We start from the raw sequence: 22987 nt of genomic DNA on the forward strand, positions 1-22987 counted from the left end.
TGTATCTACTTATTTGTGCTTAATCCCTTCACCTCTTCACCCATTCCCTCACTGCCCCTTCCTATCTGGCAAACATCAAAACACTCTCTGTATCCATGGTTCTGTCTCTGTTCTTCATTTGCTTAGTTTGTTTTTTAGATTCAGTTGTTCACAGGTATCTATTTTTGTCATTTTATTGTTCACAAATTTGATCTTCTTTTTCTTAAATAAGCCCCTTTAACATTTCATATAATCATGGTTTGGTGATGATGAACTCCTTTAGCTTTTTCTTCTCTGGAAGGCTCTTTTTCTGCTCTTCCATTGTAAATGAGAGCTTTGCTGGGTAGAGCAGTCTTGGCTATAGGTCCCTGCTTTTCATGACTTTGAATATTTCTTGCTAATCCTTTCTAGCCTGCGATTTCTTTGGAGAAATCAGCTGCCAGTCTTATGGGAACTCTCTTGTAGGTAACTAACTTCTCTTGCTGCATTTAAGATTCTCTCTTTATCTTTAACCTTTGGCATTTTAATTATGATGTGTCTTGGAGTGGACCTCTTTGCATCCACCTTGTTTGGGACTCTGTGCTTCTTGGACTTGCATGTCTATTTCCTTCACCAAATTAGGGAAGTTTTCTTTAATTATTTTTTCAAATAGATTTCCAATTTCTTGTTGTATTTTATTTGGGCACCCCTATGATGCAAATGTTGGAGTGCTGAAGTTGTCTGAGAGGCTACTTACACTATCTTCATTTTTTTTATTTTTTTCTTCTTGTTCTGCTTGTTTTTTTCTTATGTTCCAAATCATTGATTTGATCCTCAGCTTCATCTACTCTACTGTTGTTTCTCCTTAAGTTGTTCTTTATCTCAATTAGTGAACCCTTCATTTCTGACTGGGTCTTTATGCTGTTGAGGTCCTCACTAAGTTCCTTGAGCATCCTTATAACAGTGTTTGGGACTCTGAATCTGATAGATTGCTTATCTCCATTTTGTATAGTTATTTTTCTGGAGTTTTGATCTTTCACTTAGGTCATGTTTCTTTGTCTCCTCGCTTTGGCAGCCCCATCTGTTTCTATGTATCAGGTAGAGCTGCTCTGACTCTGTGTCTTGGTAGTGTGGCCCAACATTGTAGGTGTCCTGCAGCATCAGTGGCACAGCCTCCCCTATCACCCAAGCTGGGTACTCGAGGTACGCCTTTCATGTAGGCTGATTACACCTTCCTCTTATAGTTGAGGTGTGATTGATGTGAGGTCAATGAGAAGCCAGTCAGGTACAAGGACTGACTGTGACCACTGACCACCAACCTCTGCCCTCTGTGGAGGACCAGCTGTGCAAGGGCAGAAAGGTGGTGCTCCAATGGAGTCTGTGGCTGTCTACTGTGTGCTCAGGCTCTGGGTTTTCCCAGGTGGTGCAGGACAAGGTCAGCCTCCACCTGTTTTGCCCAGGCCACCCTGCTTGAGCTATAAAGCAACCTGAGATGGCTATGTTTCTGGGCTTAGAGGTTCCCATGAAAAGCCAAGCTGTGAATCTAGGCTGGCTGTTGCTAGCGCTCTGCCTGGGGGCACTTAGTACAGGAGCTGAGGGATCACTGAGGCCAGCTGTTGCTTATTTGATAGGATTTAGGAAGTTGCGAAGCATAAGCCAAGACCAGCCATTCATATGGAAGAAGTCTCTGTTTACAGCTTGAGTAGGCCCATTAGTTGGGTGTGAAGGAGTCCCAGGGGTTTTCCAGGGAGTCTCAGGAGCCTCACGATGTAGGGTAAACACAGTCAAGTCTGGCTCCCTCACCCAGATGTCTAAGGAACTAAGATAAGCTGTGTTCTCATAGCCTTGAGTCTGGGTATGATAAACTGTATTCCCATAGGACTGAGTGGGTCTGCATGCACAAAATCATGCTGTTAGACAATATTTTGGCTCCCTGCTGGCTTTGTTTGCATTTAGTATATAAGGGAGGTAGGGGCTTCCCACTGGGGAACACATGGCTTGCAGCATGCATGGACCGTCCACCCTGGATTAAAGGTACATCAGCATACCCACTGCTCTGCAACTTTTCTTCCCTCTGCCTGAATCCCAGAACCTGTCTGGCCTTGAAATGTTGCAACACACAGGGGATCTCCAGGGTCAAACAGTGTTAGCCAGGTTGATGGAGCGTCAGATATGACACTGGCCTACCGGCTCTATGGCTCTATGGGGGTAAGGTTCAGGAAAGGAACAATGACCTCTGCCTTTTCTGTCTGGGAGAAAGCTGTCCCGTAGCTCCCCTTGATACCAGACACTTCACTTTCTCCCTGTATGTCACTGGTGCCTGAGCTCAGAGTGAATTTAAGTTTCTGTGCAGATTCTTTATGGGGAACAGTTGCTTGGGACTCCAGCAGTTGCGCCGACTCAATACCCACTGGTTTTTGCCACCAGAAGTTACGGGGACTTACCTTCATGGCACTGGAACCAACCCGTGCTGGAGCACCTGTTGTTTAGCTGGAGCACCTGTTGTTTAGCTGGGACTCTGCACTGCCAAAATATCCCTCCCGGATTTTTACCCACTACACATGGATGTGGGACCAGCCCACTCCACGTCTCCTCCCCTCCCAGTCAGGATGGATGTGGTTTCTCTAATTCCATAGTTGTCAGGTTTCCATTCAACTCAGTTTCTGATGGTTCTGAGAGATGGCTGTTTTACATTTTAGTCATAATTTTCACATGGGTGAGGAAGTGAGCTGTGTTTACCTATGCCACCATCTTGACTGGAGGCCTTATCAATTTTTTTTTTGGTTATAGTGACTTCACAGTTTAATTTCCCACAGGCTCTACGAGTGCTTTGGATATTCAAAAAGACTAGACAAGTATGCCCTGTTTAACTGCCCTAGCCAACCCTACCTTTGCATCTAAGGGCAACACACCATTTTTCTCTATGACAAGATGGATAGCCTGAAAGAGAGGAGTCTAATTACAAAACACTGAAAAAACATTTGTAATCAGACAATCCTCAAAAATCTGCAAATGAAAATCCCCACATTATAAGAACCCCAGGGGAAAACAGGCCAAACACATTATATCGTTCAAACAGCAGCATACCCACATTAAAAGCAGTTATTTTAGTACTTGGTAATGACATGAGGTACTGAAGGAAACTTTTCAGATTCATTCAAATTTAATCATTTCATGTTTAGAAGTGTCATTGAAAGTTCATCTTCAAAATGTAAGAATGAAGAGGGGAATCTACATAAAATAATGTGCTAAGATGATGGCATCATTTTTTACCAAAAATAATGACCAGAACTAGGGCAAATACACCATATAGAGGTGTCCAACCTTTTGACATCCCTGAGCCACACTGGAAGAAGAGCTGTCTTGAGCCACACATTACATACATTGCAACACATAATCACACAAAAAAAATCTCATGTTTTCGGTCAATTTCCAATTTTGTGCCACAGGAAACAATCAAAATGGAGATGTCCTTTTGCATTTAAGGAAATGCAAAAAGGTTTCCTAAAGACTCGTAATCAGAAATGAAAAGTCTTTTTAGTTAAATTAGACATTACTTGAATTTTTAACAACTTTAAATATCACACAATACCTCATATATTTTACATTATATTAAGGTATGAACAGAGTATCTTGTGAAAACTGGAAAACAATCTTTAAAAAGTGAGACTAACGAAGTTAACTGAATTATCTATTTCAGCAATCTCAGTAGGTCAAGTTTACACAGTATTTGCAAACTGGATTTTGTGGACTCTGATTAAGACTTTATCTAGCATTCTCTTCATGCAAGGACAACAAATGCAGAAATAAATGGGATTACATCAAACTAAAATCTTTTGCATGGTGAAAGAAACCATCAACAAAACACACAACCCACCAAATGGGAGAAGGTATTTGCTAATGACATGTCTGATAAGGGGCTAATATCCAAAATACGTGGAGAACTCATACAATTCAACATCAAAAAATAAAAGTCCAATTAAAAAATGGACAGATCTCAACAGTCATTTCTCTTGAGGACATACAGATGGCCAACAGACACATGAAAAGATGCTGGACATTACTAATCATCAGGGAAATGCAAATCAACACTGCAATAAGATATCGCCTAACACCTGTCAGATCCACTATTTTCAAACAAAACAAGTAACAAAAGTTGGCAAGGATGTGGAGAAAAGGGAATCCTCATACACTGCTGGTGGGATTGCAAATTGGTGCAGCCATTTTGAAGAACAGCATAGAAAAAAGTTAAAAATAGGCCTACTATATGACCCAGCAATGTCACTTCTAGGTATCTGCCCAAACAAAACAGTAACACTAATTCAAAAAGATATATGCATCCCTATGTTAGTTAAGATATAGAAGCAACCTAGGTGTTCACTGATAGATTTGCAAATAAAAATGTATATATATAAAAATATATATATACACACAATGGAATATTTGCCATAAAAAAACAATGAAATACTGCCATTTGTGACAAGGGTGAACCCAAAGGGTATTATACTATGTGAAATAAGTCAGACAATGAAGGACAAATACGGTGTGATTTCACTTAACATGTGGAATATAAAAAGCAAACAAACAAAACAGACTCATAGAGACAGAGAACAAACTGAGGGTTGCCAGAGGGGAGAGGGATAAAGGGGAGGGGGATAGACGGAAAGGCCACAAAGGTGAAGGGGCTTAAGAGGAAAAAACTTCCAGTTGTAAGTCACAGGGAGGTAATGTATAGAATGGAAAATATAGTCTGTAAGATCATAACTTTGTACAGTGACAGGTGGTTACTAGACTTATTGAGATCATTTTGTAAGGTATATAAATGTTAAGTCACTATGTTGTACTCCTGAAACTAAAAAAATATTGAATGTCGACTATACTTTAATAAAAATATCTAGCACTATACTGTACTATCACTTCCATATCAAAAATGTGCTACATATAAATTCGGGTGGTTTAGTAAAAATGTTTTAAAGTAGTTTTCTAATAAAACTTGACAGAAGTTCAACTTATTAAATACATTAAGATTTTTTAAAACTCTGAAGTAGGTATCACATTATGTAGTGGGAACAGACGTGCAAAAAGCCCCTGTCTAGGACGAACAAGAAGGACATCAAGATGTTCTAAGCAATTTCCTGAACAGCAGGAAATGAAAGGCTGGACATGCTGAGTTTTTGATCAGTTTACTTCTTTTTTTCTGAATAAGCTTACTCATTATTAACTGATGAAAGATAACACATATGATATTAAAAACCAACATCTAATGGTTCTACTGTCATGATTGTCAGTCAGTGCCTCAGTAGGAAAAAAATTTTATTTGGTTCCCTAGCTTTCTAGGGGGGATGTATCTATTAGACCATTTTAGAACTGCGTCACATTTTATATTATTAACATCAACTGTAGGAAGTTGCTTCACTGTGTCATGTAATTATATCCTGCATGGCAATAGTATGCCCAATTTCATGCCAGTGAACACTTTTTTTTTTTCAGTTCTAAAAGGAGTCATTTTTCTTTCCCCTTTCCACAACTCATTCAAACAATTGTTTCAATCACAATCATAAAAATATGAAATTTACTGGGCCCATCTTGAATTTTTTTCTCCTAATGAAAAACTAGCAAACTATACCTAGGTGTAATTTAACTGAAACCACTACTTTAATTTCAAATTTATTTTAATGATATGTACAGGAATTAACAAATTACAATTAAAATGGAATCAGTTACGCTAATTCCACATAACTTAAAATCATGCAACACTGCATGGTAAAAACAACAGTTTTGTTCATATACAAAAGAACACTATTTTGAGACTTGCGATAGTATACTGAAATTTTTGACAAGCTTTTTGCAGAGTATTTTATAAAAATTTAAAGACCTGATTAGTTAATACATTATTAGGAAAGATAATAAACATTATTAGTAAAGTGAGGATACAAGCAATTAATTTCAAAATTACACCATGTAAAGGGTTGAATGTAGTTTCATGAAATAAATGCTTGGTTAAGAAAATAGTTTTGAAAAAGATCTTATATTGAAGCTATGTATTAATTTTGTCAAATCAGGTTATATAAATCAATAGTCAAGTTTATTCAGTTAAAGAAAATATGCCTATCCTTTCTTATACTCATAAATAAGTACTTATACAGTCTTTACATACAAGAGAAGAAAAGTTCAATGTAAAAAATATACTGCCAATCCACTTATTATGGTTGAAATAACTCTTTACACATTAAATTGCATTGATGAAAATGTCCAATTTAAATCACATTCAACCAGCATAAATATTTAAGCTGAGTATTGTTGTAAACAATGGAGAAAAACAGATTATTTTATTTTGTTACTGGGTAGCAATCTATTTCTCAGCTTAGGATGCCATAGCAAGGCTTAACATTTAATTTAATCAAATCCAAACCCACTAAACTGAGTAAACAAAGTGAATGTTTTCAAAGTGCATAATTTTCAACACATCCACTTGTAATATTTATCCAATTCCAGTTCATCAGCAAGAAAATAAAATGTACTCGGCTATAAAAATACTAAGGAATGTTATTGAAAAAGAAAGGCTATTTGGTAGAAGTAACTACAAAAATAATTAGTGTAAATCTTTGTAAAGCTTTAATGCAATAACATCAGTACACTTTTTTCCCATAAACTTTAAAGCATGATCATTACCGAGATTTTCAATTTCCGTCTTTCAAGTACTGGAAAAAAAGTTGCAACAAAGTGTCTCTTCAAAAATTAAACAAGAAGGATCATGCAGGTGTTAATCTGCTAACACTGGGGGACACTGGTATCTGTGGTGGGCTGTCATCTCTGGCTCCACTGGCAGCAAGAACAGGCAAAGAGGTACTCTGAAACGCAGGTGGGGGACAACTAGCCCTGACCACATTTTCATCTTCGCCAATGTCTGAATCTGGAGTTGTAACTTCACTGCTCTGAAGCCCCAGGATCTCACAAACTGCTTGTGGCAATTCCTGAATATGAAAAATCAAACACAGAACCATTATTCACTACAGAAGGAAATTACCCACAAAGTAACACTTCTAATGAAGACTATACTGATTCCAGAATCCGAACATTTGTTCTAACAGTGTAATTATTATGTACCCTCTCAAACTTTCCTTCTCCACTCCAAATGAAATCCTAACCACTTTTTTCATTAACTCATTCCCTGATCTTCTATTCTGAATGTAATCACTCTCCACCCCACCCTACCACTCCCACAAACATAGTTTACTAATATTTAGCATTCATTTAATTATAATTATTTTTACAATGTCTTACTTACACAGTCCTTTCCCCTCAATAAACAAAGGTTCCTTAAAAATAAGAAGGTATTACTGACATGTTTTGAACAGAATAGCTACCAAGTAAGTCTTTATAGAACTGAACCAAAATAAGTATTTGGAACCAGGAACAAATGACACAAAGACCATTGTTTAGTTAAATTCCACAGCCTCATTGGTTGTTACAGAAATGTTTTCATTCCTTTTGCCATTGTGCCTAGCATAATTAATCAACTTTTCAATTATGTGCTATAAATCTATGATAAACAAAATGCTAGCCAATGCTTTGTGTCTGGCTTCAACTTGCTAAAACTGCCATTTATATTACTTCTAAGAAAAACTCTTTCCTGACTTCAATCCACCAAAAACATACAAACAAAATATCTTACAATTATTTAAAATACTGTATACCTTGCATTTTACCATCTGTAGAGAAATTGCTTCTGCCTTGCACAGTATATCTTCCACATCAATTTTCATGGATAATTCATTGATATGCTAAAATGAATCAATAAAATAAAATGATAATCAAAATTAAAAGCACTACTATATTCTACTATATAATTTATTATGTTATATTTCACTGCAAATAAAATCATTAAAATAAAAATATTCACATACTACAAATAAACAGAAAATTCAATATATCTTTCCTTAGCCCCTCTTAGATCACTTCATGTTTTAAAGCTAAAAAATAAGCTTAAGGAACATTAAATCTAGCAGTTATCTCAAGTCTACCACCTCAAAGTCATAAGCAAAATACAATTTTTTTTTTAGAAAACTAAACTACATAAAAAAGCATTTGTTGAATTTTCTTTTTTCCTAATTAGCCAGGTAAAAACAACTGGCCAATATGTATTTGGTGAGCTGTCGTTCTCAGTCAGGCCTAGTACTGTTACTGATACAACTGAAGTTACTCAAGGGATTCAATAATGCTCTCAGAAAATGTTTTCTCTATCTGTACAACCAAACAGACAAAAGAGCCAAAATATTAAAATCTAAATTAAAGGAATAATGACCTTAAGTATTTCATTAAAGCCATAATGCTTTTCCATTATTTGCTGCTTTTCAGATTCCAGAATAGCACAACAGAGAAGAAGATGGAAATTTTTACATGGCAGTTCAGTCCACATTACCTATAAAACAAAACAACCATTTATTAAAATATATGAATTTTACAATATTTCCCTCATATATACAATGCTGAACTCTAAATGACTTCTATGCAAAGCAGAAGTTGCCTAGATTGGTAGATCCACCGGTTTTCATGAAGTAAAGTCAAGCTTAACAATTATGTGAATCTGATGAATTCCAAATGTGGCTCTTTGGGTAACCAAAATAAACAAATCACCGAGTCTAACCAATATGATAAATGGCATTAATTAAGGAGCCACAGCAATGAGGTTAAGTTTAAGATGTCAGGGTTAGAGGCATTTTCAATATTTTTCTGAACTTTAAATTCCATTTCTCACTTTTAAATCACCCTCTGTCTCTTTAAAAAGAAGAAGAAAGCTAAATCCTATAAATAAAAAAAGATCCAGTTATATAACGCATGGAATAAAACTCACCCAGAGATAACTCTACATTTTAAACATTATTGTATTTACTTTTTTATTTATTTATTTTAGGGCAAGGGTAAGAGAAAGAAAGAGAGGGAGAGTAACATCAACGTGAGAGAGAAACACCCACTGGTTACCACTCGTACAAGCCCCAACTGGGGACCAAACCCGCACCCAGACATGTGCCCCAAAAAGGAATCAAACCAGCAACCTTCTGCTTTGTGGGACGACGCCCAACCAAGTCACAAAGGTCTGGGCCTAAATGTTATATTAGAGCTGTCAGAGTATCCCTGATTATGATAAAATGTGAATCAACTACCCAAAATTTATACCCAAATGCATAAAACGTTTGATCAACAACTGCACTTCTTCCTAACTAAGTAATGCCTTCAAATTTAAGGCCTCAATTTCCTCCTGGTTAACAGACCAAATTATTGCTGGACCCACATAACCATTGTATTAAAGCATGCCTGAAATGTTTTTACTTTCTTTTATCAGGAGTAAATAAAGTTGTATAATTTTCAAACTAATCTAATTTTTGAATGTTTAAATGAAACTTAATTAACCTCCAAGATTTCATTTAGAGTCCCAATGTATTTAGTAAACACAGATTAGGGAATTATTCTAGTTATGTGGTAATAATATTCTCAATTCATCCTTTAAAAGAAGTTGAGATACTAATTTAACAAAATCTATAAACTTTAAAAAATTCCAGGTCAAGAACATGTGAGTTTTTCCTTTAAACTCCTGTTTCCTCATCTGGAAAATGTAGAGTATAAAATTATCTTTCCATTTTAAGGACTGTATTGACAAATGAAATATGGGGGGGGGAGAACATGTGGATTTTACCTAATTTCAAACAGGGGAAGTGATGATCCTTCAACACATGAGCTCCTCCAGTGATAACACAGTTACAATAAATACAGGAAACAATTTCTAGCCATAAAAGCCTCAGAGGGCACTGGGGTTGTTTCTATTGCATGTAAATCTATTTATCCAAATGAATTATCTCCCCTATCCTTTCCCTGGGAAAATTTCTGTAATCTCTTATTTTTATAAAGAAAACATAGCAATCAGCCATTATGCCAAAATTCTATTTTGATATCAGCAGATATTCGAAAAGAAAATAATAATTTTCTGGTTTTCATCAAGAGCTGCCCTGGATACCAAATGCAATGAAAGGGTACACACCACAAACATGATCTTGAATATCCCCTAGATTTGGGGAGAGGGAAATGGGACTTGGGTGGTGATTAAAGAAGCTGCTGATGATTTATTTTTTTTCCTTGTGGGGAAAAAAGAGGAAAAAAAATATATATATATGGCAAAATATATGTTAAACATGGATGATAGTATGTGTGTTGTATTATTCTCAGTATCTTGCTCTAACTTAAATTTCTTCTACAAAGCAAAACACAAGTCAGCTCCATCCCAATAACTGACACTATGAATAAAGTGCCACTCCAATGTACTGACCTGTCACACTCTACACAATCAATACTAGAATGTGGCAAGTCTCCCTAGGAAAGAACAGACACAAATGGTCTAGAGAATTGGTTGTAGGCAACCAAATGGCCCCAAATCTCTCATAAGAATTATGGTTTCCAAAAAAAGGCTCCAAAGACCAGATATTTAGTTTAAGATCATTAATTTTTTAAAAGATTTTATTTAATTATTGGGGGGGAGGGAGAAAGAGGGGCAGAAAAACATCAATGTGTGGTTGCTTCTCACGTGAACCCCACTGGGGACCTGGCCTGCAACCCAGGCATGCGCCCTGACTAGGAATTGAACCGATTACCCTTTGGTTTACAGGCTGGCACTCAATCCACTGAGCTACACCAGCCAGGGCAAGATTATTAATTTTTAAGGAAAGATAACAAACTATCAGAATTTTGAATACACTTGCTTTAGAAATTTCAGTTAGACTACTACAATCCATTTATAGTCTATAGATGTTTTCCATAATCAATATTACATTTGAATAATTTAAGAACTTACCTCCCAAATTCGAAGAATATCTAGAAAACTAAATTCCCTTTTAAATCTGATTAAAAGCCATCTGAAGCAAAAATAAAGGTATCCAGAGTCCTGAGATTCTACACAGAAGAAAAAATATATATATGGCTTACTCTTATGCTAATTATCTCAGAATACAGTGACCTATTCAAACTCAAACTTTTCTATGCATCTTAGACTATTAAAAGCCCTATAGAATTAACTGTCTTGTAATTCAAGGAAACAATTCAATTTGCAGACTAACTTCTTTAAAAGAAAACAGCCAAATAACAACAAATAATTAATTTTATAAATAAACTGTTTTAAGACATAATTACCCAAAGATAATTTGGTCCCACACTTTTACTCCTCAGAGGAACCCAGGCAACAGCAGTAGAATATATATGTCTTTAAAAGAATCACATTTTTTCTGTGTACTACCCTACACTTTGCTAGGTGTATCTCTGATTCACTAACCTTACCTAAGTAATTGCAAAATCCACTGTCCAACAAGCGAAGTAAGGTACTTAGTTGAATTAGCTGGGTCTTCATGCCTTGCATTTGTTCTTCAAAATTTTGATGCTTCATAGAAGGAAACAGATGTTACCACATGAGTAATATTTAATAAATATTTTATAGTACATAATAACTAAACCATGAGTCTAAAGACAAATGTTGGACTAATACCACACTGGTTATATTTTTAAAAACCTAAAAGGAACATTAAAAAGGAGGGAAAGAGAATCCTTGGTCTCAAACTAAGGAGTATTTTGTTCCCTCTACTCATTTGATTTAGATAAAGAATGTAGCAACAGCAACTACAGAATGATTGATATACTTATTTCTGCCAACGAGTAAGAGATTTGGTGAAAGGAACACACATTTGGGGAATAAGCTTTTATCAAATCACTTCCACTGTTAAATGTTTCTTCAAATTATCACATGACATAAAAATTTCAGCTTTAACATGTATCTCATTTTAAATAACTATTTCTTACACTTGATGACATTAGAGAAATCTATGTCAAAACCATCTTCTGACAATACTTGTTATATGCAGCTTGCAATTTAATATCTCCCACATGTGTAAAGGCCACATAATGTGTACTGATCAATGCAAAAGATAACCCAGAAGCAGGTATGAAAATCCCACTGTCTTCTACTAAAATAGACATTAAAGAAAATGGAAATGTAAAACCATCTCTCTTCTCAATAAATTTGTTTTTATTTTAAAAAACTAACTTTCCATTTAAAAATGTTATACATGTTAAGGTATAGTTGGTTTACTGTTATTTTTAAATGAATAAATAAATATTTATAATTTTCTCAGTACTAAGTTGTTCATATGACAAACATCAATAAATATAACCCACATGAACAAATGCTCTTGTGGTCCTCAATAACATTTAAGAGTGTGAAGGGCTCCTGAGATCACAAAGTTTAAGAACTGCTGTGGTTTGCATGCTTTCAAAAATCTTCAAAGTTGAGTAGATTCCCTACCAACACACTTCAGTCAAAGGAGGGGGCAACAAAATAAATAAAAGGCTCCTTAGATGATTCTGATCCCTTTAAAATGTGCCAGACCTCTCTATGGTGACCTCTGCCCTAACCCTGTGAAAAACCTGAGGAACATCCCCTCTCACACTTCTTAGTTTTCGAGAGAACAGCAGTGCTGTAATTGAAGTGCATATCAGAGAAATCACCCATTCTTGGTCAAAACAAAAAAAACAAAACTTAGAGGCTACTGATTCTCAATAAAGGAGTTTCTCTTTAATGACTTAAAGAATAGTTTAACAGACTAACATAAGCCTTTGAGATACCATTTCTTCACATTTACCCCATGGACCTGCAGAGGAAAGGCAGGACTAACTCTCTGATTAACAGCATCAGTTTTGTTACAGCCCAGCCAAAAGCCTAGTTGGTTTGCGAGTATCCACATGGCACAGCTATAAAAAGAACCACTCCCAAAATGACAGAAGCCAACTTTGAAAGTAGTGATACCTGGAGAAGAAGAAATAAGATCCACATGGATATACAAAGGGCTTCAACTGTATCTACAGGTAAATCTTTGCACACACATAGAATAGATACATACATATAAACATTATATGGGGGTAGGGAGTGAGGAAAAGAACAGGAGGGACTAAACTTTATGGCAAAATGAATGGTGGATATAAGAGAGCTCATTAGATTTTTTGTAAATGTTCCCATAATTTTCTGTAACAAAGTCTATGCCTAGAACAACATTAGATGTGAGAAAATATCAACAAAAGTAAATCTGCATACATTAGGTTCAGCCATCACAATAAAAAATAAAATCTTACATGAAATAAAGCTGTAAAACAAAATGGAGTTGAACAACAGCAGCACCGACTTAGGACACTGAACAACAGCAATACAGTGAAAAATGGTTGTGCAGGTTATTTTGTTTCCAACACATGCCCTTTCATTCAAATTTTATGGAAAAAGGGGTGTTAGTAGACAATATATTAAGAGATCTTTTTAAAATAAAGACTAGAAAAATCCCCAGACCATCCTCAGTTGAAAAGGCAAACACAGAGATCATTGACTGTGATAAAGACAGAAGAACTTGAACTTTCATACACAAAAAATGACGAGACTGGAAGTGTGTATTACAGAAAGTAATGTGTGTATGTTCAGAAAGTAATCTTTACATTTGAGACCTAAATACATGCACACATATGTATGCAATTGGTATTATAAGCCAATATATTTGAACATGCCAGTATTTCTTCAGTTTTATGAAAACTATTATTGTAAAAAACTAAACACAGTATGTTCATGTTAATTTTTTTGGAGTATCTACTACAGAGGTCTAAACTAAGCACTGGGGAAATATTCATGTGTTTATTCTACAAAAAGCTGTTGAATAAAAACCTCCTATCAGGCATTAGGAAAATTCTGGAAGCATACCAGGGTACAGTTACGCAAAGACATGAACCCTTTATCAAGGAACGTACTAGCTGTAGTGAAAAGAGGGTATGTAGTGAAAAGAGGGTAAAACAACAAAAACACATGAAAGGCAGACCAGAGTTTCTATATAATTATTATCAGTTGTATAGACCTTTATAATAAATGTCTCAGGTTTCTAGAGCACTTGGGAGTAATTGGAACTAAGAAGTCAGGTAAAATCAATCAATTAAAAAGGTCAGGAAGACAAACTATGATATTACTAGATTACTGCAATTAATAACCTTTCCAAATAATCCAAAACTACTAGTTTGTGGAAAAGAACTACATAATTTGAGTATTTATCAATTTAATAGCAAAAGATATTTTTAAGCCATCAAATCTTATCATGCATGTGGAAACGCAGTAAGAAAGTGAGGATGAGTTGGAACCATGGATGAGACTTGAGGAAACAGACAACAGTGGGAAAAATTTCAGGGAAAGAAAAATTGGCAAGCAACAGAAGAACAGAAGTAATCAAAAAGGAGAAGGATAGCACTTTCAAATTCCACATGTGTGTCCCAGAAACTCTAAGTTAAAACCTCTATTACAGGGAAACATTTTAAATTACATATTCAAAATCTTTATTTCCTTGCAAGTCATTTCAATATCTGACATCAAGGTCCACCATGAAGCATATTAATCTTATTCTGAAACAGTACAGTGACCTATGCAGTTGAATCTTTGGGCTTCATATGCTTTATCACTCTTATACCCTCTGCTTTTTTTTTTTTAAAGATAATCTGAGAAAACTGTTCTATTTTATTTTCTTGTTATACTGTCTCTGTACTATTGTCCTAGAACTCTACTACCAAGATATATCAATGATAATAGATAAAATGTTCTTTGTAATAATATGTATATATAGATCGAGTTCAACTCTAATAACCACATGCTTCTGAGAAAATAACAGTGAATTACTAAGAGTTCACTGTCAGAGTTCACTGTTACCAACAGTTGAAATGCATCTGGAAAAAAATCAGTGACAAAATCCAAAATGTTCACAAAAGGTAAGGATATTACTTGGTATTACTAAGCTTTATCTCTGAAACAGATGATATGAAAGTTCAACTACTTCACAAAAACTGAATTCATCTATTTCATCAATATTCTGTAATGACTCACGGCATTTACTGATACTAAAACCTGATTGTTCCTGTACTACGGGCACTTTCTATCTACTTTTTGATTTAAAAATAATGCCAGCATTTCCAAGCCTCTTGAGAAGGCTATTTAAGAGGAAAAAAAAAACAAAAAAACCACACAACACGAAGCAATTTTCTAACACTCCATACTAACTGGCTAAATATAAGCATCAATCTTATATAATAAGGTTATACAACTTAAATTTTCAAATTAGTTTTATTAAAGGAAGGAACCTCATTCTTACCATTTGGTCCATGTAGGAGGCAAAGCACCAAAAGGCATCCACCTCATTTTCCATCACAAATAAAAGAGGGGAAAGTAAGTCACTCATTCCTTGCACATATCCTAAGAAAAAAAAATAATCATGTCTCTGAAAACCTAAGCTTTATATATCCTTCTGTGCATATCACCACCATTTCACTTAAAATTTCTTTCCTTTGTTTCAGAAATTGGTAGATATGATGTTCATCAAGAAAAGAAAATATAAAGGAAGTTTAGCAATCATGTAAGAAAGATGAGTTGTTTCAAACTGAGATGTCAAGCATACACACATCTCCCATTAAATGTCTTAGTGTAGATATCACTATCAAGGTGGGTAATATTATTAATATTATTATGTTTATCCTCATCCAAAGACATTTACTTTCATTGTTTTCAGAGGAAGGGAAGGGAGAAAGAGGGAAACACTAACGTGAAAGAGAAATACTGACTAGTTGCCTTCTCGTATACACCCCAACTAGGGCTCAAACCTACAGCCTGCGTACGTGTCCTGGCCAGGAATCAAACCTGAAACACTTTGGTCTACAGGAGAACACTCCAACCAAGCCACACTGGCCAGGGTAAGAGTGGGTAATATTATTAAAAAATAATGTGCAAAAGCATTATGAGAAAGAAAAGAGGTGGAGAGAAAACTCAAAAGAAACATCAAATTTAAGAGTACATATTCAAAAGAGATTAAATAGTCAAAGAAATACGAAATCAAGGGAGAAGCTTTTTGTAAAAGTCAAGAGGATGAAAGCTGCCAGGCCAGAGTAGTAAAGAGTGCCAAGCTGCCTTGAATGAGCCAAGTAAACTAAGCACTAAGAAGGATCCAACTGCTTTAGTAACCAGATCATTGGTAATCTAAATAAAAGGAGTCACAAAATCATGTACCTCTTTTAAACAGTCGAGTCTATGTCTTCTTTCTTTTCTTGTTCTATGCCCACCAAACAATGCTGGCAAATGGGTTTAACCCAATCAATATGTTGTGCCTAAGACTGCTACTTTAACCGCCTTCCTCTCAATACTATTACAATTTCAGTCATGACGCTAATTATAGCCCTTACTTAAAAAATGGAAAGTTAAAAGTCAGGCAGCCCCCTTAGTTAAAAATGACCAAAAAGTCCTGTTTGTACTTTTCACTTGAACATGTCAAGCATCTTATTTTTTAGCTCAAACTTATAAAACCCTCATTTTCTTAAGTGTTTTACAATTAGATTTTAGATAAGACATAAGATACTTGAAACAACAAAGGGACAAGAGCTCATACTAACCCTTCTAGCATACATATTATCATTCAACTTTGGTAAGTTTTGTACATTTGTCAAAGTTACATGGAGATTTTTTCCCAGTGGTACCTTGGGAAGTCTGTGGAAATCAGTCTTTCATGTGCAGGTACAAAGCTTACATTTTTATCATTCATCAAAATCTATGTGCACTGAAGCCATTTAAAGAGCATACATTTTAAAAAGGAAGAGGATATTTCTGCTAGAAATGATATACAACTCTGCATCACTCTTCCTAATTTGGAAAAGAACTTGAACAAAAAAAATGATGTAGGAAGCATATAAGCCAAAGTCTCTTGAAAAATCTCAGACTAAATGTACAACAGAGAGGCACTCAAGGTCACTTCTGGATCTCCTAACAAATGAACATTTCGCTCCATCTGCTCTGGGCCTCTGCCCTATCATCTATTGCACAGGTGGCAAACACAAGGCCCAGGAGCCAAATCCGGCCCTCCACCTTGTTTCTACCCAGCAGCAGCACCAAGCTCCTTGCCCTTAGTTAAGGAGTAGTTAAATTCATACAGTCATAAAATTACATTTGGCCCTTTGAAGACAACTGTGAGGCTGATATGGCCCCCAGTGAAAATGACTAAATGTAAACATTTCTACATACTTTTGCAGATGCTTTTTAAATGCACAGTTGTGGTGACTAATTTTTTGTCAGCTTGAGTGGGCCACAGGAGGACCAGATGTCTGTCTTGGTAAACATTGTTTCTGGGAATGCCTATGAAGGTATTTCTAGAGGAGATTAGCATTTGAATTGGAGAAATGATTAAAGCAGATGGCCCTTCCCAATGTGGGTGGACATAAGCAAAACCACTGAGAAGGCCTAAGCAGAATAAAAAGATGGAGAGAGGCTGAGTTTGCTCTCTGACTGGTTGCTTGAGCTGGAACATCAACCTTCTCCTACCCACGGTGTTTCTGGTTCTCATACCTTCAGACTTGAACTGGTGTTTACACAACTGCTCCTCTGCTCTCAGTTCTTCAAACTACAACACCAGCTTTCCTACGCCTCCAGCTTATAGATGCAAATTGTCAGACTTCTTTTTCGTGTGTGTGTGTGTGCACGCGCATGTATACATATAATCTTAACAGTTCTGTTTCTCTAGCGAACCCTGACTAATAGAAGGAAAGCATAAGTAGTTTGGAAGAAAAACTAAATTGTTATCATCAAAACTTTCCTACATGGCCCTAACAGAGTGAAAGCAGTAACATAAAGATTAAATGAATTAAAGCATGAAAGAAATCTGATCTGAATTCAACAAAGTGCAAAAGATTACTTCCTGACTGGGTCTGACTGACTGCATATGGTCTACAATAGAAACATTTCAATGTGTGCTATTCAAAAGATGTACAAAGCACCTTTCCTCTGGAAAAAAATGTGCTTTATTATAAAGGCACAATTAATAAAAAATTATGAGAAGCTAATTTAAGCCTGAGAATTCAGCTTTCATAAAGCATCACTAACATATTTCTTCTCCAAGTCTTAGCTAAAGCAAGTAGGCAAATTCATCTTTGTATTCTAGTTGCTTTTAATCTATTTTATTTTACACATGATGTTCGTTGGAGTATGTCATGAGTTGCCGGGGTAGAATTAATGTACAAATTCCTTTTAATTAAAGAAAGATTAAAGCTGTTTAAATTGGCATTCACTGACACTCAGAATCTGCACTAGGGTTGACTGATGCACATCTTCATCAGCACTACCACAATTTCTGAAGTAGTTCCCTAAACTTATTTTCACAGCGAATTTGTTTCAGTGGAGAGGTGTGAAAAATGATCTCCTTACCATCCTAGGGTATACCCTAACACTGAAAAGGAAAATTTCATCTACATGTAGCTCATTTTTCCAGGTTAACTGAACTTCAAAGCCTTAAAGTATCAAATTTTAAAAAATCTTACCAGTTGGAAATCATTTTTTTTACATTAAGCACTTCCTGCCTTCTTATATACAGTATTTTAAGTATAATTTCACTTTTTATTGGTTATTTAGGACCATCATTATGAACATACACTGTAAAAAACATACCTCCCATAGACACATCTGGGTGTGGGGTCTTTGAACTAACTAAAAATTGCTTCTCCTTGAGTTCTTCTATCACTTTTGGTAATTTTTATCTTCTGTCTGCTTTTGATTTTTGGCTCCTTCCTCACTATTAATGAGATTATATTCAATATAAATATACCTATATCTACTTAATCTATAGGCTAAGAACGTAAACAACTGAATATGACAGAATCGCCTATAAGAGTCAACTGATAGCCCAAGGTCCTTTGCTATGAGCAAAAGGCAAGACATTTGGCCCACTGCTTTATGCAAACTACCTTGGCTTCTTACAAGCCCCAAGTTCTTAATGGGAATCTTGGCTATGTTTCAGATAACTTAAGTATTTAACTAGAAAGAATGTAGAGTTAATACAAACAAATTAAAACAGCAATTTGTCCAGTTAGCTGATCTGGACCTATGCCCTGAAAAAACCTGAGCATTCAGGTACTCCTGCTGAGGCTATGAATGAACTCCTACCTCAAAATGACAATCAGAGAGTTCAGGGAAACACCTCTTGCTCCCTAGGATGATGGTTGTTCTATTCCCTCCAGTGATAATAGAAACCAAAATGGCAAAGACCTGGGGTGCAGAATGTATATTGGCAAGATTGCCAGCCAGAAAGACCTGGGTCTCCACCCCTTGGTCCAATATTTACTACTTGAGCAACCTTCAATCACTCTCTGAATCAATGTAACCTTATTCATAAAGTAGGCATTATTTCTCCACTTCTTCAAAAGGCTGCTATTAGAATCCAAATCCAAATCAAGTATGGCAGCACTCTATAACCCAAAAAGCACTCTACCAATGTTTTCAATGATCCAATCTGAGACTCATTATAGGTATGATAGATAGGTGTGGACAAATTTTAAAGATAAATCTGTGGTTTTCAACTTCTGTCACCAAAGGGGCTAATGCCTTAAGATCCACAACAGAATTTATATCTTCCCCTAATTTACATATAAGAAGCCAAGAGGAACTTACACAGATACAAATGGTAAAGAAAATGTACCCATAATTCAAGGTTCACTTGGGTTTAATATGCAGAATATCCAATTACCTTCTCCCAAGATGTCTCTAGCTGTAGTAAAGTAATCTGGAAAACACTTATTTCCACTATCCTCTACTTGAGAGTCACTCACACATGGTAGGTACCTCAGAAATTTCCCATTGCTTGTATTTGTTTAAAGATTGATGCTTAGAGAATTTGTTGGTCCTTTAAAGAAACAGCTCAAGTTCTCTTGCCCCTTAAAACATTGGTTCCTTAAGTTTTCTATCCCTTCGCATCTCTTTCCCATGCAATCCCCAACTCTCACCTCCCGTCCCAGTCTTTCCAACCCATTCTTGGTAGGGAACAGACTTACCAAGAAAAGAAAATAAAGTTCTACATGCCCTATATAATCATCTGCACTGTCTAACATACCAAATCAGTATTTTCCTTAACAAGGGAGAACACTTATCAAACAAAGATTCCAAAATATTCTCATTTCACAGAATCCTTCACGTCTCAGTAAATTTCTCCAAGGGACCCCTAGACTCAAACAATTAACAATTCTATTTATTTAGTATTTAGATCCAAAAAACTTAAGTTTCTATGCCCTGTGAACTTAGCACCTGTTGGGCACTACACTACTGCTCAAACCTTGAAATCCAATTGGATACTACCATCCTCGTTTCTGTTCTTCATTCATTTTTCACCAGTACTTGCTTATCAAAGCAAAGCTAAAAATACTACTTCGCAAAGATACAACTTCATCAGCAGGAATGTGGTGATCTAATGTTAAAATCCTAAACTGTTTCAGCTAGCAGTTAACAGCTAAGATGTTACTATATTTCCCTCAAAAATTTAAAATAGCCCACGCTGTTCCTGTGACTTTACTATAACACAGTGCCCCTCAGTGCACAATGTGGGAACCATGGCCTTGTAAAAATTCCCAGCGCCCTATAGAACAGCTCCTACAAAAACTAGGCCACAGAGCTATTACATTACATATGTCTAACAGGTTAATAAATTGAAATTCTAGAAATATAAATTAAATCTTTTAAAATTTAGAATATTAGAAGAGAACTTACCTAAATCAAAGTCATACATACAGTAGGTCATCAAAATGTCATGAAGCAAAATCAACCCTGGATTATCTTGGCCTTCATAAAACTTGTTTGTTCGATCTGTTCTGTTAACATCTTTTTCTGAGGAGGAAAATCATCACATATTTGAAAACCTTTCAAAAAAGATTTTTATAAAGCTCACATCTTACAAGTACAGGATTATTTTCCTTGCTACTAATTTTATTCTCTCGCCTGACTTAATGAAAATAATTCATCCAATTCCATTTCAAATATGCAATAAAGTAGCATTTTGGAATACTTTTCAAAAATTAGTCTACCTCCTCATGGGTATATTTTTAAATACACTTCAGTTTTTATCTCAACACAGAAATCTTTTAACTGGATAACTGGCAATACTTCCCATTAACTAAAAGCAATACTAAGTAATAATTCACATTAGCTAGCAATAAAAGTGCCAGTCATGAATGCTTGTGATTAGGCAATATTATTTGAAAACAGTAATGAAAAAAGCTAGTATACAATCAAGTATAATCAAAGAGATTTGTTTCATTCACATTTGCTTCATTCATTATGAGAAGTATTATCAATTTCTTTGTTGTGTCCCATAATCATCTTCAGTACAAATTATCTCCTTTTTCTCATATATACATTATTCAGTTTATACATTAGTATAAGCAATTCATTTTAATTTTGAAAAAATGAAAACCCAGATTTTGCTGAAAACGATTTCACGTCATTAAAAAGAGATCTGAAAATATCACTATAAGAATATCCCAAGTTATACAGACAATTCAACTTACAAACACTAATGCCTATTAAATGTATCTTGGAAAGACTTTATAACTAAAAAAAAAGGTATTCCTCTAAATGAAATCCCTAGAATTTTTTTAAACTCAAATGATTAATTTACTCTATAACCAATTCTGTTTAAAAGTTATAAATGACTCCCACTCCCCCTTAAACTGAATAATTTGAAAACATGCTCAGTACTTGTGGTGAGATGGGGAGGTCTTATACAACAGAGCAGAATCTAACACAGAAGATGACTTAAGCTTAGGTTCCGTAAGAACATTTAAAAAATTTATTAGAACAATATTCTAGCTTTCTGTTAAAATACACTACATTAGATTTAATAAAAGGAAGTATATATCTACAGAATTGTGAATATATCTTTCAAACTACTGAGGAAGAGCAATACCAGAAAAACCATGCTATAAATGCAAAATTTCATTTAAAAATGTCAAAATGTTTGTTTCATATCACAGTTAATAAAGAGTACATAAAAGGGGTGTTTTTTTTGTTAATTCAAACACAACTTACACAGTCATAATGCCAATCTAGATTATCTGGCTTAACACATGTTTTAAACATAGTAAAAAGTTATTTGTGCCCTCACGATCTACTTTTCTCCTCTTTTATATTTCTGCCAGGCAGAAAACAAAAAGGGAACAGAAACACTATTTTATAACAGATGTATTTCTAGAAACTATTTCTAGGAAAAAAAATGAGTACTCAAGTTAAAAAAATAAAACCCTCATTAAATCCAATTCTCCATCTAACTTGATGTATCTAAAAAGCTGAAGAAAAACACAGCCATGCTAACTAATCCCATCTTGCATTCACCACCACTAACCCCTCTTATCCATTCCCTCTGCATACTCATGTAACTATTTTACAACTTCTTTCTCCTCAAGCTTCCAACACATGATCTTGTCCCATGTCCGTTTCTTCTCTAACCTCATCAGTTTTCATACTCAACCCAACTTACTCCAGCCTCATATCTCTACTGTACTTCAAATATGCAGAGACCCTGGAATAGGAAAAAGTGTAACATGTTTCTTTCTGCTTGGAATGCCCTTCACCTAGATACCTACATAGCTCACCAATCCCCCTTTTCCAGTTTCTACTCAAATACCACCTTTTCAAAAAAAAAAAACAACCCTTCTCTGGTCATCCAAGTGAAAACAACAACACAACACATAAATTCCCTAACCATTTTCCCTGCTTTATTTTTCTTTTAAGCACTTATCACCAACATACCACGTATGAGGGAGGACCCAAAAAAACCCCAGAAATTTATAAAAAATTGTGTATTTATTCTTACATGTTTAAACTTCAGTCACCTTCAAAATACTCCCCATTTGATGCAATATACCTATCAAGATGTTTTTTTCCACTGCCCAAAAAAGTTTTGAACTGCAATTTTGGTGCCTTTTAGTGCTGCTGCAGATTTTTATTTTACCTCTTCCACATAAGCAAAACGTTTCCCTTTGAGGACTTTTTTCACTGGGAAATAAGAAAAAGTCACTCAGGAGATCAGGTGAATAGGGAGGGTGGGCAGAGGGGTCATGGAATTTTTGGTCAAAGATTGCTGAACATTCAGTACAATGTGGGCAGGTACACTCTCTTTTTTTT

General features: G+C 35.4%; 1 protein-coding gene across 2 annotated transcripts in view; it reads right to left on the reverse strand.

The window, feature by feature from the left end:
• Positions 1-5612: 5612 nt before the first annotated feature.
• The window catches only part of TBC1D15 (TBC1 domain family member 15), a 67388-nt gene continuing 50013 nt past the window's right edge, over positions 5613-22987 (reverse strand). For both annotated transcript variants that reach the window (XM_045829711.1, XM_045829710.1), the window contains 7 exons: positions 20576-20692; positions 15159-15259; positions 11281-11380; positions 10802-10899; positions 8264-8380; positions 7656-7742; positions 5613-6932 (listed from right to left, as the gene is read on the reverse strand). In XM_045829711.1, the coding sequence (XP_045685667.1) occupies positions 6711-6932; positions 7656-7742; positions 8264-8380; positions 10802-10899; positions 11281-11380; positions 15159-15259; positions 20576-20692 (842 nt within the window). In that variant the 3' untranslated portion in view covers positions 5613-6710. The remainder of the gene's footprint in view (positions 6933-7655; positions 7743-8263; positions 8381-10801; positions 10900-11280; positions 11381-15158; positions 15260-20575; positions 20693-22987) is intronic.

The sequence above is a fragment of the Phyllostomus hastatus genome, unplaced genomic scaffold (assembly GCF_019186645.2).
Source record: "Phyllostomus hastatus isolate PE091 unplaced genomic scaffold, TTU_PhHast_1.1 phas_scaffold_93, whole genome shotgun sequence".
Taxonomy (NCBI): Eukaryota; Metazoa; Chordata; class Mammalia; order Chiroptera; family Phyllostomidae; genus Phyllostomus; species Phyllostomus hastatus.